The 14,164-nt window shown below is 46.3% G+C and overlaps 1 protein-coding gene across 1 annotated transcript in view; it reads right to left on the bottom strand.

The window, feature by feature from the left end:
- LOC136661239 (bone morphogenetic protein 8B-like) overlaps positions 1 to 14,164 on the bottom strand; it is a 46,140-nt gene that overhangs the window by 7,725 nt on the left and 24,251 nt on the right. Inside the window, exons 2-3 of the mRNA XM_066638324.1 lie at positions 4,002 to 4,194; positions 2,053 to 2,201 (exon numbers count right to left, since the gene is read on the bottom strand). Coding sequence (XP_066494421.1) covers positions 2,053 to 2,201; positions 4,002 to 4,194 — 342 coding nt within the window. The remainder of the gene's footprint in view (positions 1 to 2,052; positions 2,202 to 4,001; positions 4,195 to 14,164) is intronic.

Here is a 14,164-nt window from a genome sequence, read left to right as displayed (position 1 = left end):
GCAAATGCTGACAGCTCAATCCAATGCATGTCAGAAGTAAGCCCCACTGAGTTCAATGGGCCTTACGCTCAGATAAATAAGAACATAAGAAGAGCTCTGCTGAATCAGGCCAAAGGCCCATCTAGTCCAGCTTCCTGTATCTCACAATGGCCCACCAGATGTCTTAGGGAGCACACAAGACAATAAGAGACCTGCATCTTGGTGGCCCCCACCTTGATCTGGCATTCTGAGGTAGCCTACTTCAAAAATCAGGAGGTTGCACACGGCGAGTAACTTGTGATGGACTTTTCCTCCGGAAATTTGTCTGATCCCCTTTTAAAGGCATCTAGGCCAGATGCCATAACCACATCCTGTGGCAAGGAGTTCCACAATCTAGTTACAAGCTGGGTAAAGAAATATTTTCTTTTGTTGGTCCACCATTCAATTTTAGTGGGTGTCCCTGGTGTTGTGTGAGAGGGAAAAGAGCATTTCTCTATCCATTCTATCCATCCCCTGCATCATTTTGTATGTCTCAATCATGTCCCCCCTGAGGACATGATTTTTCAAGACTGAAGGGCCCCAAACGCTATAGCCTTTCCTCATAAGGAAGGTGCCCCAGCCCAGTAACCCCTTTGGTGGCTCTCTTCCGCACCTTTTCCATTTCCAGTATATCCTTTTTGAGATGTGGCGACCAGAACTGGACTGAGTGCACCCAGGATACACCCGAGACCTCCAGAATGGTTTCGTCTGGAATTGCCATCCCATTCACTCACTCTTAAAACAGAACCCAGACAACTTCATTGCCAGCCCCTTGCATTCCTTGCAATGTTTTCTTCCATTTTAATTAAATGTTTCCGCCTTACAGCTTCTGTCCCCAACTGCTTCCTATTCAGCAGCCACATGGCATTACTGCCACTTAATTGGTCAGTCTCTGTTTTTTTGGGGGGACCACTTTAATTACAGGTTTAATTAGATTTTATTTTGGGGTATTATGAATGTACTGTATTCCAATTAAATAACTGGGGGAAAAATGGAAACCAGTAATTAACCCATTTCTGCTCAGCCCACATGTGTACACATTTTATCCCTGTTGTATAGATGCAACGTTGGGCAGAAATAGATTGTAATATACTCTCCAGGCATGGAACAGGAACATATCAAGAGGCAATTCATCACTAAACCACCACCACTCGTGGCCACGGTGTGTGTGTGACAGCGGCGTCCCTACCTCTTCTTCCAGTCAGAGCAGTGACTTGCAGTGTCTCCCCCCCCCCCAAGTGATATCATCAAGTCACCCCCAATTACTTTTGGCTTGGAAGCAGCAGCTTCTTCTTCACTCCATGTTCTGCAGTGGCCCAGCTCAAAGTGGCCCAAAGAAACGGCTGCTGAAAGTTGCAGCTCGCAAGTCGGAAGTGATTGGAGCCTTGGGCTAAGTTGGGTGGGCTTGGCCTCGGCCATCTTCAGCCCTTCTGAGCCCATGCAATGCACTCCAATTACTTCCAGCTTCTAAACTCAGAGCTTGTTACTACTTTCAGGTAACTGAGGCTACTTCCAGGTGCTATTTCCACCACTGAGGCAGTCGTTTCAAGTGGCAGATTTACAGGGTAACCCCCCTTTATCTGCCTGCTCACTTCCACTCCTCTGGAATACTATGGATGAGGAGACAGGGAAGAAAGAGAAATAGCGGGCGATGCCTTAGCACTGGGTTTTAGCACTCTGTTCTCCTCTTCCTATTCATGCATCAGGAGGAGAAACAGCTAAGGAGGCAACAGGTGGCACCCTGCCAAGCAAGAGAAGGTGACACTGGCAAGCTGCCTCAGGGGTTGAGAGTTTTGGGGCCAACCCTGGATAGAGGGAGCTGTGGCCATAGCATGGAAGCCAATTTGCTTTATGAACAACTTCCTGTAACCCGAACCTGAGTATAATCTTATGGGGAGCAGAAGTTGGTACCATGCGGCTATCCCCTTTATCACCTTTGTTTCTCATTCTCTGCTATTAGCATGACAGCACTACCTCCAAAAAAAAAAGGACTCCTAAAACTAAAACCTGCTAAAAATGGTCCATGAACCTTACCGTCCTCTGTCTCCACGTAGAGTCTCAAACCCAGGTTGTATTTGCGGTTTAGTAACCAGTGATTACTGGCAGCAGTGACGTCAAACACCATCCAGCCCTCCATGCCAGCTAGAAAATCCTGAAGGTCCAAGAGGAGGAGCTCCGAATCCCTAGACAGCAGACAGATGGGAGACAAACATCAAGCCTGAATTTGCTATTCCTCCTCTCATCACCTCCCAAAATTATATTTCGCAAGATGATACACAAACTCTCTGGGCCTGAAATTGTCCTAGCTGCAAAGGTGCACTTAGAACTGTGGACAGATTCTGCTCTCCCCATGAGACTGAGCTGAGTTAACCAGCACAGCATTATGGCCAGCCTAAGACCTCCTGATACTTGACCCAGCTTGCAAAACAAATCGGCTCCCAACTTACGTGGCTCAGTTGTGTGTCACCACCATTACCTCCTGCTTCCTGGATTCAGTAATGAAGAGGAAAATGGAGCAGAAGCCAAAGTGTGAAGAAAGGAGCGTGGTGGACTAGAACAGCCATTTTCAACCACTGTGCTGTGGCACACTGGTGTGCCACAAATGGTCCCCAGGCATGCCGTTGGAATTTGGGAGAGGTTAATTTATTAGTAGGGCCATTGGGGGATGTGAGCTCCCCAGTGGCAGCACATTGTGCCTTGTCAATTGTCAAAAAACTGATGATATGCCTTGACCATTGCCAGTGTGCTATGAGATAAAAAAAGGTTGAAAATCTCTGGGCTAGAGTGTCTCTCTGGTGCTAGTCTAGCCCACTACTCTCCTCCCCTCCATACTTCCTCTTTTGTTCCCTTCTCCTCTTCCTCTCATTCCCCAGATTCAAATAGGAAGAGCACCAGCGAGCAGTAGCAGTTAGAACAATTGGGGTGGGGGATAAGGGACATTTAGTACATTGCTTCAGGTAGCAGGAGGTTTGGGGTCAGCCCTATATGAATGACTGGGAATTGAGCAAAATGATGTCTCGTTCAGTAGGTAAAGGTGGGGAAAAATGTTTTTATTTTTTCAATTTCAGTGTTTTCCAAAGTTAGAAGTGCAGAAAGTGGTGTTGTGTGTTTTTATTCAAAATTTACATTATAACTGCAGATTATAATCACTTTTAAAAGTATACTGGGTACTAGGTGGTGTAGTGTCAGGCAGATACAGCTAGTCATTACACATGCACCCCCTCCCCATTAAATAATTTTTAAAAAAACTTTTTTTACAGGTTTGTTTGTTTTGTTTTTTTTAACAAAAATGCGAAGTGCAGCAAGCAGTGTCATGTGTTTTTATTTCATTATCACCATTTTCTCTCCCACCTCTATCAAAGGGACATTCGCAGGAATAATTCCTGATGTGCCTTAATGTGGCTGAAATTTTAAACACATTTCATTCATGTGGTCCTGTCTGATCATATGAACTAAATCAGCAGTTCTCAAATGCTCTGGGAGTTTGAGTCCTGCTGTAAGTTCTTGCAGGGGAGGGGGGGAAGATAGTGACATGATCACCAGAATCGTGTCTCTTTGACTTACTAGGCTGCAGCAAGTTCCATGGGGTGCAAAGAGCTCAATGCCAGCCTCCACAGGTCCCCCAAAAGTGCGCAAAGTGTCAAAATAATGATTGCGACCCACTTTGTTTCATGCCCAAAATCAGAAGTGGGTTGCGATTGTTATTTCTTAGTGTCTGTGCACTTCAGGGGGCCCTGTGGAGGCTGGCATGGCACTCTCCGTACCCCTGGGAGCCTGCTCCAGCCTCAGGCAAGTCCCTGTGCCCATCGACAGCAATGCGAATCTGGCGATCGCAACCCTGCCTCCTCCTCTCCTTGCCCCTTAAGGGTGCAGAGGCCAGGGCTCTCTGGCTGGGGCACTGCGATGCCCCACTTTGAGAACCACTGGACTAAATCATCTTTCTTTATTTCAAGGTCATCTTCCAAGCCAGCGTTTTGTGCTACCTGTTGAAGTGTTCTCGCACAATCTCATAGACACTGATGTGAAGGGTCTTGTTGACGTGCTGAAATAAAGTCTGCATCTTGTAAATTCGGAACTCAGCAGCTGTTATGGACTCCCCTGTTGGGATCTGCGTCAGGTCGAACCGAAATTCCTTCCAGTAAGGTTTTTGATGGAAGATATCTCTGTCCAGTTCAACTAGAAAGAACGGAAACACAGTTACACATGCAGTGGCGTCACTAGGTTTTGTGACACCCAGTGCCAGAGGCCAGTGCATCACCCCTACAATGGACCTCCTGCCATGTAGTGGGCGGGGCAGTGCCCTGGGCAATGCCTCCTTGGGCACGTAACCCAGTGAAGCCTGCCCTCCCCCAACCCCCCTAGTGACACCGCTGTACACATGCTATATCACACTCTTGTTTATTTTGATATATAGAAGCTGCATTCAAACCCAAAATGGTACACAAATTAAAACACTGTGATGTGTGCTCCCCGCTTCCCTGAATGGTAAGTGGAAGCAGCGCTGACCAGATTCTGGTTTCCTTATGAGGAGAGATCACTTGGAAGTCTATGGTGTCCTTGTAATATTTGCTATATTTACAAATATTCAGGTTGAACACCAGGTGGATGTAAGATAGCAGCAGCAGAATACAACAAATTCCCAGATTTCTTTACTCTGCTGTAGAGATGTCACTAGGGCTTGCATCACCCAGTGTGTGTATCACCCCCATGATGAACCTCACCCCCCGCCACCATCAGACCATACAGAATAAATAACAAGATCATATGCACAGCCTAAATGCAGTTACATCACTTGGATGGGTGCCATGCCATTCACTTTATTTATGTATTTAAAAATATCACAGTACAGCTCACCGAACAAATCAGTAACCAACAAAAACCAGTGGCCAACTTGATGACACTCACACAACTGAATAAGAGTTCTAGCATTAGCTCTGATGCATGGAAATAAGAGCTGACTTATACTAACACCTTGTTAGTTCCCTGCTGTGTCATAACACCACCTCATTGGCTCTTGGAAAAATCAGTTTCATTGGTTAGTTTTGAGTCCAGACAATCCACTTTTTGTTACATAAGGCAGTTGTGTTTTCTAGTTATCAGTTCATAACTTTTAGTAGAATACAGATATTTCAACATGGTTTGTTTCATTGCATTCCGCACTAAATCACACATTGAATGATATATAACGAGATAGTACTATTTAAAACACCAAGATTTCACCATTTTGGCAAGTAGTGGTGTCACCCTCTGCACCACCTAGCAATGCAACCTAGCAACCTAGCTCTGTTGGCACCACACATTTCTACTGCAGCCAAGATGAAAGCATCAGATGGAGCCATTGACAGCCTTCCCTCTAGTCCACTGGTTCCCAAACTGTGGTCCGTGGACCACCTAAGAAGTAGTCCATGACGTTCAGGAGATGCTTCCCCATGGACCATAACAGAGGGCAGAGAATAGACCACCTGCAGCTGTAGCCAGAAATAAAAGCAATCCACAAGTCTTTTGTATAATTAATACTAATAAATCTTCTCTAATTACAATTACAAATGTAATGGCATTTTTTGTGTGCAGGGAGTGGGATGGAGGTTGCATGTAGTCCATGCAATTCCAATTTTTGCCTTGGTGGTCTGTGGGCTCCTAAAGGTTGGGAACTTCTCTTCTTGTCGAAGCTAAGTGGCTATGCAGCCATACACTGTGAACAGAAATTCCATGCTGCTTCTCTCTTGGCACTCTGGAACTTGGCAATGACAATGGTGTAACTGTTGAGTTCTCTGGAGCCGCCGCCGAACATGATAGGGATCCACACACTCCTCTCAAAAAAGTTAGAGAGAACATTGTGCTGTTGGTCCAACCATGATTGTACAAAGCAACCTCATTAACCATGGCATATTCGTTCCAGGACCTCCCCAAGGATACACAAATCCACGCCACTTCTGCTTTGACAAGCAAACTGGAAGTAGCTTTCTGAGGCCTCCAGGAGGCCTTCTGTGGGCCTCAGAAGCCCTGCCAGTTTGACAAGCAAACAGCAAGTGGCTTTGCCCCAGTATCCATGGTGAGTCAAATCCGTGGATGCTGAATCTGTGGATGTTGGAAATGAACTGTATCAAGAAAACATATTTATGCTGTCCTCAAAGGTAGTTTGCTGCTTTCCCCTCTATCAGGTTTTTCTTTTTCATTAGTACTGAACATGGAAGCTCTCCACAAAAGCCCAAAGTGCTACTCAAAGAAACGCATTCACCGTCCTTCCTGGATTGCGGAAAGATGAAAGACCCAAGTTGGATAAGGTTTGTGCACCAGTCGGCCAAAGTGCAACACAGCTCAGTTCTGCTGATTCTAGTGGGAGAGGATGGAAGGCAACAGCTACTCCCTTCTCCAGCTGAAATCCCTTGGATTTCAACTGTGCTTATTTGAGTGAGCTTGTTTGGATTCTCCCCATATTTGCCCTCTTCAGACCAGTGGTGTCACTAAGGTTTCACCTGGTGCAGGAGACCAGAGTGTCATGCCCTTGATGAATTTCCTCCCATGCAGCAAGCGGGGCAGTGCTCCAGGCAACAGAAGAGGCGATGCACCATCGCTCTGCCCCCGCTGGTTTATTTGCCTGATACAACAGAGGTACTTAAATGTGATTTGCTTCATTGCATTCTGCAGGAAATTACACATCAAATGATATGATGCTATTATTCAAAAATACCAACATTTAAAATTTTTTGGCCAGTAGTGGTAATAACACACCCCCATGCGCGTCACCCAGTGTGGCCCACACCCCCAGCGACACCACTGCTTCAGACAGCTCCAAATTGCCCGGGGTTCTTGCCATTACATCAGTCTTTCTTTATCCGTGAAACTTAGCTGGCTTTGAACCCAACCTGGACAGGAAAAAAGAGATTACTATTAAATTTTTCCCCACTTCCACATATGCGGTATCAGGAAGAGAGAATGGGGACCCCTGTCTGCGGGTGTTAGTGTCTGTAATATTGTATTAGATTAAGCGAGTGTTGGACAATCCTATGTGTGTCTACTCAGAAGTAAGTCCCACTGTGTTTAATTGGACTTACTCCCAGGAAAGAGGTATAGGATTGAAGCCTAAGGGCACAATTCTATTTTGCAGTAGTGTCGGTGCAGCCAGTCTAGGATGATGCAAACATGCTGCAAAGTATGTTTGCTGCACCCTTGGAGCTGGGAGGCCTGCACCATATCGCTGGGGCTGAATTCCAGAGCAGCGCCTGATGGACCAGGTAAGAGCCTGCTGGTAGTGCAGGAGTGGGGGAGGGCAGAACGGGGTGGGTAGCAGGTGTAATAGGGCAGGTGAGGGCAGGGAGGGGGTGGGGAGATTGGCGACAGCAGTGCATGGAATTTGTGCCAGTGATTTTATTTTATTTTATTTATTTATTTATTTACCGCCTTTCTCCATTTAGACAGTATTCAAGGGGGTTTATATGGGCAGGCCAATCTAAACCACCATTTCTCAATGGGGTTTTTACAAATCCATTCTGTGAATCACAGTATCCTCAGTCTCCAGGTGTTGCTTAATGAACTCAGCAGCGACGCCATCCTGCCACAATGGGTACTGCAGCTCGTCACAGCGCATCATTCCGTCTCCCATCCCAAAAAAACACGACCACAGCTTCCCCACCTCAGCTCTTCAGGCAGTATCAGCATTTCAACCATCAGTCCACACCTGTCTCAGTCAACACCTGTCTCCTCCTCTGCCCACCCAGATCTGAGCAGCCCCAGTGGGGAGGCAAGTGTCCCCTTATTCTGAGACCTCCAGCCTGCTCATTCCCAGTGCTGGATATTCCCAGTGCTGGATATTCCCAGTGCTGGCACCCCCCCCCCCCCTGGTGCCAGCACTGGTTAGGATTTTCGTGTACATTTTAAAGAACTCTTCCAGAGGCAGAACAGACAGGTTGTGGGTGGACTGGTCTTAAACATAGTGCTTCTTCAAGAACCCCATGCCTTTGGTACTTTTTTCTATTTAAAGGTGGGGGGGGGAGAGGAGCACAATTTTAAGCTGCAATTCTATCCACACTTGCCTGGGAGTGAGCCCCATTGACGATAATGGGTCTTACTTCTGAGTAGACATGCATAGGATTGGGCTGTTAATCTATTAAGTACACCAATTACTGCTTCAAATTTATAGCCCTGGAAAACACACTGGAGTAATATAATCTGGTGATTTCTCTCAGTCTCTCAAATGAGGCATAAATGAAAGTCCTTTGCCCAGCATGGCTCAGCTCCACAGTTGCTAAAGGGAGGAAGCAATATTTCCAGTTTTCCAGATTTGGATCACATTTGAAAAACAAACATAAACTTGGAGACTTTTTAATCAAGGTCCAAAAACAAGATCCCCAAATTAATCAGTGCTTTAAAAAGTTATAATTTGATTTTTTTTTGCTCACGAACCCTCCACACATGAAGACCATGAGCAAATCATTTGTGTGTTTTTTTCCCCATAAGCTGTATAAAACAACCTGGAAAAACAAACAAACATGTGGCTCATTCTTAACAGAGGAAAAAGCACCTCTCTTTTAAACTGACCCCAAAAAACAGCTATCAAAGGGTTCCTTTCTCTGATGCACGCACATCGCTACTGAGCATGCTTTCCATTATATAAAATGGGGAGGTTTGCAACCTCAGAGCTCTTGAAACCATAACAAAGGGCTGTTCACATGTTATGTTGTACCCAGATCCAGAATATCTTTACCCAGGTACTGTTTTGCCAGCTTCCCAGTTCAAGTTTCACTTAGAGGACTGTGCCCACTTTAAGCTAATTAGCTCCCTTTGTTCCTCCCCCAACCCCCAACAATGGCCCTAGTTCTGCACTGCTGGACCCCACCACCAGGGTAGCTTGCCTGTTCAACTTGCAGAGGTCCTCCTTCCTCCCCTCCCCTGCCAGCAGCTTCTCCAGCCATAACAGCAACACTGTGGTCCTCAGCAGGTCTTAGACGTGGCAGCCACACACCAGTCTCCTGCAGTCTCTGTTCCAGCAATCCTCAGAAGTCCATTCACCCATCTGTCCATTAATCCATCAGTTTAGTTCTCTCTCCTTCCTTCCTTCCTCCAAGCTTTCCTCCTTCTACTACCCACACCCCTTTTCCTTTCTGTAGGTGCTGCTTTTAACCCTTTTTGCCCCCAAGTGGCTGCAGCTGTGCAGCACACTCTCTGCAAACTAAGGTATTTAACCCCGTGCTTGCCTGCCAGAGCAAGGGGTTACTGTTGACATCACACCCTATCTCCTCAAGGAAGCTTGTGCATTTTCCATTACAGCAGGGGTGCTCAAACTTTCAACTTTCTGTGGGATGACAAGTTGCACCTGCTGCAATTCTCTCTTCTATACACTTGTTAAAGGTCCAGCATCCCTAAAGTTGAAAGTTTGAGCACCCCTGCATTACAGGAATGGGTGAATGATGTGCCTGGCTTCAGTTTTACAAATCAGCAAACCAGGCACACAATGCAGGTTGTACTTGCACTGACTGCACATGTGAAGACTGCACCCAGGTACAAACTAACCACTGTACCCAAGTACACAGATATGCAGTGTAATGTGTGAATGTGTAATGTGTAAGTGCAGTGTAATGTGTGAACACAGCCCTCTTCAGTTCCATTTCCACCTTCTGGATTAAGAACGTGCCAACATACATGGGCTTTTCTATCCTTTCCACTGAGTACAGATGTGCCACAGAGATAAGAGCATTGTTTTGTCAAGAGGGGAGGCTTGGGGTCCCATCTCCATCCAGCCATCATGGTGGTCTTGCGCCAGTCCCTCTTGTACAATCTGTTGCCTACTAGATCAGATGCATGATGCGGCACATGTTTTGATGACATGTGCAACTCGCACTGGATGCCTGCCAGGAAAGCACAATCCAGGCCAGTAACACTTTGAAAGTGGACTGAGGGCCAGTGGCTTCAGATGCCACAGGCATTGATGCAGGGATGGCTTTAAACTTCCTACTACTAGACACAGCGAGCCTGGGCATGATTGGTTTAAGCAAAGCCTACAGGACTATCAAGGAAAGATTGCTCGATATTGAGCATCAAGTGCTACTCTGTGCAGCTAACACCATTTGCTCCCCTCTCCATCTGCACATCCCAGTCAGCTTTGGGAAGCCGGCTTCTTTCCTTTATCATCTGCAGTGCCCACAGGCTCGCAGAGCATTCTCCCTTGCGAGATGCAATGCCTTTCCATCAGCTCTGCTAGCGGGCAGGTTTTGTGGCATTCCCTACTCAGAAAGAAGATGTACCTGTGACAGGAATTGTGTGGAGACATTACATCATATATTTTTTTACTGCCCACTCCATGATACCCTTCGTAAGATCTATCTGGTTCCACTGCTGAACAAAATGCAGGGCTGGGAGGATTCATTTAAATTACAAACTCTTCTTTCCATAGAGGAAACTGACTCTCTTGACAAGGTTGCCAACTTTGTTTCTGGGATTCTGGCAGGACGGAATTCTGGGTCTTCCGCTATATTATGGTGAATGGGGGGAGGGGGTATTGGATTACATTTTTTATTTTATTGTGTGTGTGTTTGATGTTTAATGTTTGGTTGTTATTTTATATTTCCATTATCTATGCCAATAAAGGTCTTATGTATGTAAACTTCCTACTGGGCCCTGTGTCTAATCTACTCAAGTTTTGTCAAATACACACATTGCAGTGGACATCTAAATCACATTGCAGGTTTTACAGGGAATGGCAACAATTTTAATGTTCTTCTGATTTCTTAAAATAGTGGTTTTGTAACTATATACTTTTCAATGGTAATCCACACATTGTTTACTTGTGTGTTTACATATATGCAATTTTATATTGAAACATGCTTAGAAAATGTGCTTTCCATTCTACAACAGAGATATAAAGTCTATACAGGTAATGCATTTTATTTGCATCTTTAAGATCCTACAGACCTTGGCTGTAAAACTGGGGCCCTGAACAAAATGCTTCCAATTGGGCCCCACAGCTCCTTAAGATGTCAGAATGCCAGATACAAGGGAGGGCACCAGGATGCAGGTCTCTTGCTGTCTTGTGTGCTCCCTGGTGGGGCATGTGGTGGGCCACTGTGAGATACAGGAAGCTGGACTAGATGGGCCTTTGGCCTGATCCAGTGGGGCTCTTCTTAAGACTGGCCCTCCCTTGGGAAGGCCACACTAGTTCTTTGTCAGAGCAATCACCACTACCACCCCTACTCTAGCAGGATGTCTTGAAAGAAGCCTCACCCAGGGTCAGTGGTGTCACTAGGGATTGCATCACCTTGTGCAGGATGCCAGTGCATCAACCCCATGATGGACCATCTCCCATGCAGTGGGCTTGGCAACACCCTGGGCAGTGGGCATGATGATGCACCATTGCCCCTCCATTTTTTTTGCTATTTTTTATAGAATAGAGATATTTCAACACATAATTTCATACATAATGCAAGGAAACAAACCACATCAAATTATGTATAACACGATGGTATTATTCAAAAACAACAAGATCTTAAAAATTCTGGCCAGTAGTGGTGTCAACCTCTGTGTGCAGCCTGCACCCCCCTAGCAATGCCCAAGGTTCCCCCCCAAACCAGCATCATTGCGCAGAACCATCCCACGCCTGCGGCATGGCAGCGTCTTCCAGTGTTTGGTCATGACATCATACGTCATTGCCAACTTCCCATTCAACCGAGTGCCAAACTCGCATGGCCGTGCAGCTTAGAAGGCCTGCTAACCTCATGTGGCTTTTATCTCTTGGGAAATTCCACGAGCGGCTGTATCTTGCTCACACAGCACATTTGAAATTGTGGACAAAAGCCATATCCTGGGAGCTTTCGGACCGGGAGTAAACAAAGTTGTTGGGCACACAAAACTCCAGTCCCCAACCCCAGCTGCACTCACCAACTCTATGGCTAAATTCAATCAAGGAGCCCAGACTAACCTAAGCCATTGGCCTTCATTATCAGTTGCTGCACCCTTGTAGACTGGAAAGCAAAAGAAACACCCATTTAGGACGCAGTCCTAACTCACCTTCCAGCACTGACATAAGAGCAATGCAGCTCCGAGGTAAGGGAACAAACATTCCCTTACTTTGAGGAGGCCTCCGTGAGTGCCACCCAACTGGATGCCCCATTGCCACAGCTATGTCAGTGCTGGAAAACTGGTTAGGATTTGGGCCTTAGGCTGCAATCCTAATCACACTTTCCTGAGAGTAAGCCCCATTGAACAAAATAGGGCTTACTTCTGAGTAGACCTGGTTAGGATTTGTGCCCTTAGGCTGGGAATGATGAGCTGGTATCAAGGGCCATCAAGTCACAAAGGAGGGTTCCTTGATGAGCTCACTCCACAAAAGCTCCCTTGGGGTTCTATGGGTAGAAAAGATACTGAAAAAGCTGGTTCACAGGACTCTATGTATCTTCATTCCTCATTCCATGTTCCACCTTGCTGTTCACTGACCTGCTTGAAGCACCCCCATTGCAGCCAGTACCAAGAAACAATATGCCAAGCTGATGCCCAGGAATGGTATCTGACCACTCCCTTCTCTTTCAACCCTCTTTTCCATTTCCCTTCCTTGAGCGCAACCAGGAAGCAGTGAGAGGACTTTCTCTGTAGTAGCTTCTGCCCCGTGGAACTCCCTGCTCCATGAGTGTGTCTGGCACGCTCTCTGCCGGTTGAAGGTTTGCTCTGATGCCTGTTGAAGACTTTTCTGTGCCAGCTGGCTCTTGCTGTCTATGACCAAAATGTTTGTGTCACTGTGGAAGAGGCTTTAGTTACTGGTTTGTTTTAGGACATTTCTATGTTCTTGTGGTTTTATTGCCACTATTAATTAATTTTGCTTTAAATTTGGTCTGTTGTAACTTTAAATTTGCTTTTGTACATTTATTTTTTTCACATTTTTATATCAGCCTTCCTCAAAGGAGCTCAGGGTGGTGTACATAGTTCCTTCTTTGCTTTTGGCCTCACAAGAACTCTGTAAGGTAGGTGAGGCCAGAAATCTTTGTGGCTTCTGTCAAAAGTGGAATATATACATATATTTTAAATAAATGCAAACATCAACTACAAGGATCCACAAAATACCAACATGAGGGACAAATGGAAGCGAGGCAGAATGTGGGTTCTCCCTGTGGCTTCAGGTGCTTCTGTATCAACATGCAAAGCATGAAGATCAAGCAAGATGAACTTAGAATGGTTGCTGTGGAAGATGAGCAAGATCTAGGAGGCATTACTGAAACCTGGTGGGATGAGGCACATGAGTGGAATGTGGTAATTGAGGGGTGTAACTCATTCAAGACAGAACAGGAAATGTGGAGGAGTACTGCCATAGATTAAAGAAATTTACCTCTACGAGGAAATCCATGAAAGTGAAAGGGAAAGGCTGGATGAGAGTGTTTGGGTAAAAATAAAAGGGGAAGGAAGCAATGGGGGGCCTGTTATGGACCGCCTGGTCAGAAGGAAGACCTGGACAATGAGTTCCTAGAGCAAATGACCAGATGGAGATGGAGTAGTAATGGGAATCATTAACAGCTGTTAATGTTAACGATAGACAGCTGTTGGAATACATACTCAGCTAAGAGTGAGCAGTCTAGTACATTCTTTGTGTGTCTCCCTGACAATGTGACATTCCAGAAAGTAAAAAGGGGGAACCCAGGGATCAGCTATGTTAAACCTCATCCTTACCACTGGGATAGGAGTGGTTGATGGAGTGAATGCGGAGAGAACCTTAGGAGCAAGTGACCAAGTTCCCCTGGGATTCACAATACAGGGCACTGGCGTACCAAGAGAGGGTCCAGAGGAGCAACTGCTCCAGGGTGCCACACCTGCAGGGGTGGCGCCTGCCTTCCTCGCCCCCCCCCCACTGCCTTTCTCGGCCCCTATATGGAGACCTTCAGAGGGCCTTTAAAACCCACTTCCAGTTTTCAGATAACAGCATTCAGGGAAAGTCCCAGGTGCTCTTCTGACTCCACTCACCCACTGGCTCCCCTCACCCACTGGCAATCCTTACCCTTATGCTGCCTGGGGCGAAGACTGCAGAATGCCACTCACCCCAATGAGAATACCCCCAATGGGGGCCTAAAGTGGGGGCCTAAATGGGGGCCTAAAGCCCCCCCATAGCACCTAAAATGTCATGTACTGCCCCCTCCAATGGGGCCTAAAATGTCACTTCTGATTTTCATCC

Source organism: Tiliqua scincoides, chromosome 10 (assembly GCF_035046505.1).
Source record: "Tiliqua scincoides isolate rTilSci1 chromosome 10, rTilSci1.hap2, whole genome shotgun sequence".
Classification (NCBI taxonomy): Eukaryota; Metazoa; Chordata; class Lepidosauria; order Squamata; family Scincidae; genus Tiliqua; species Tiliqua scincoides.
This window is presented reverse-complemented; position numbering and strand designations above follow the sequence as displayed.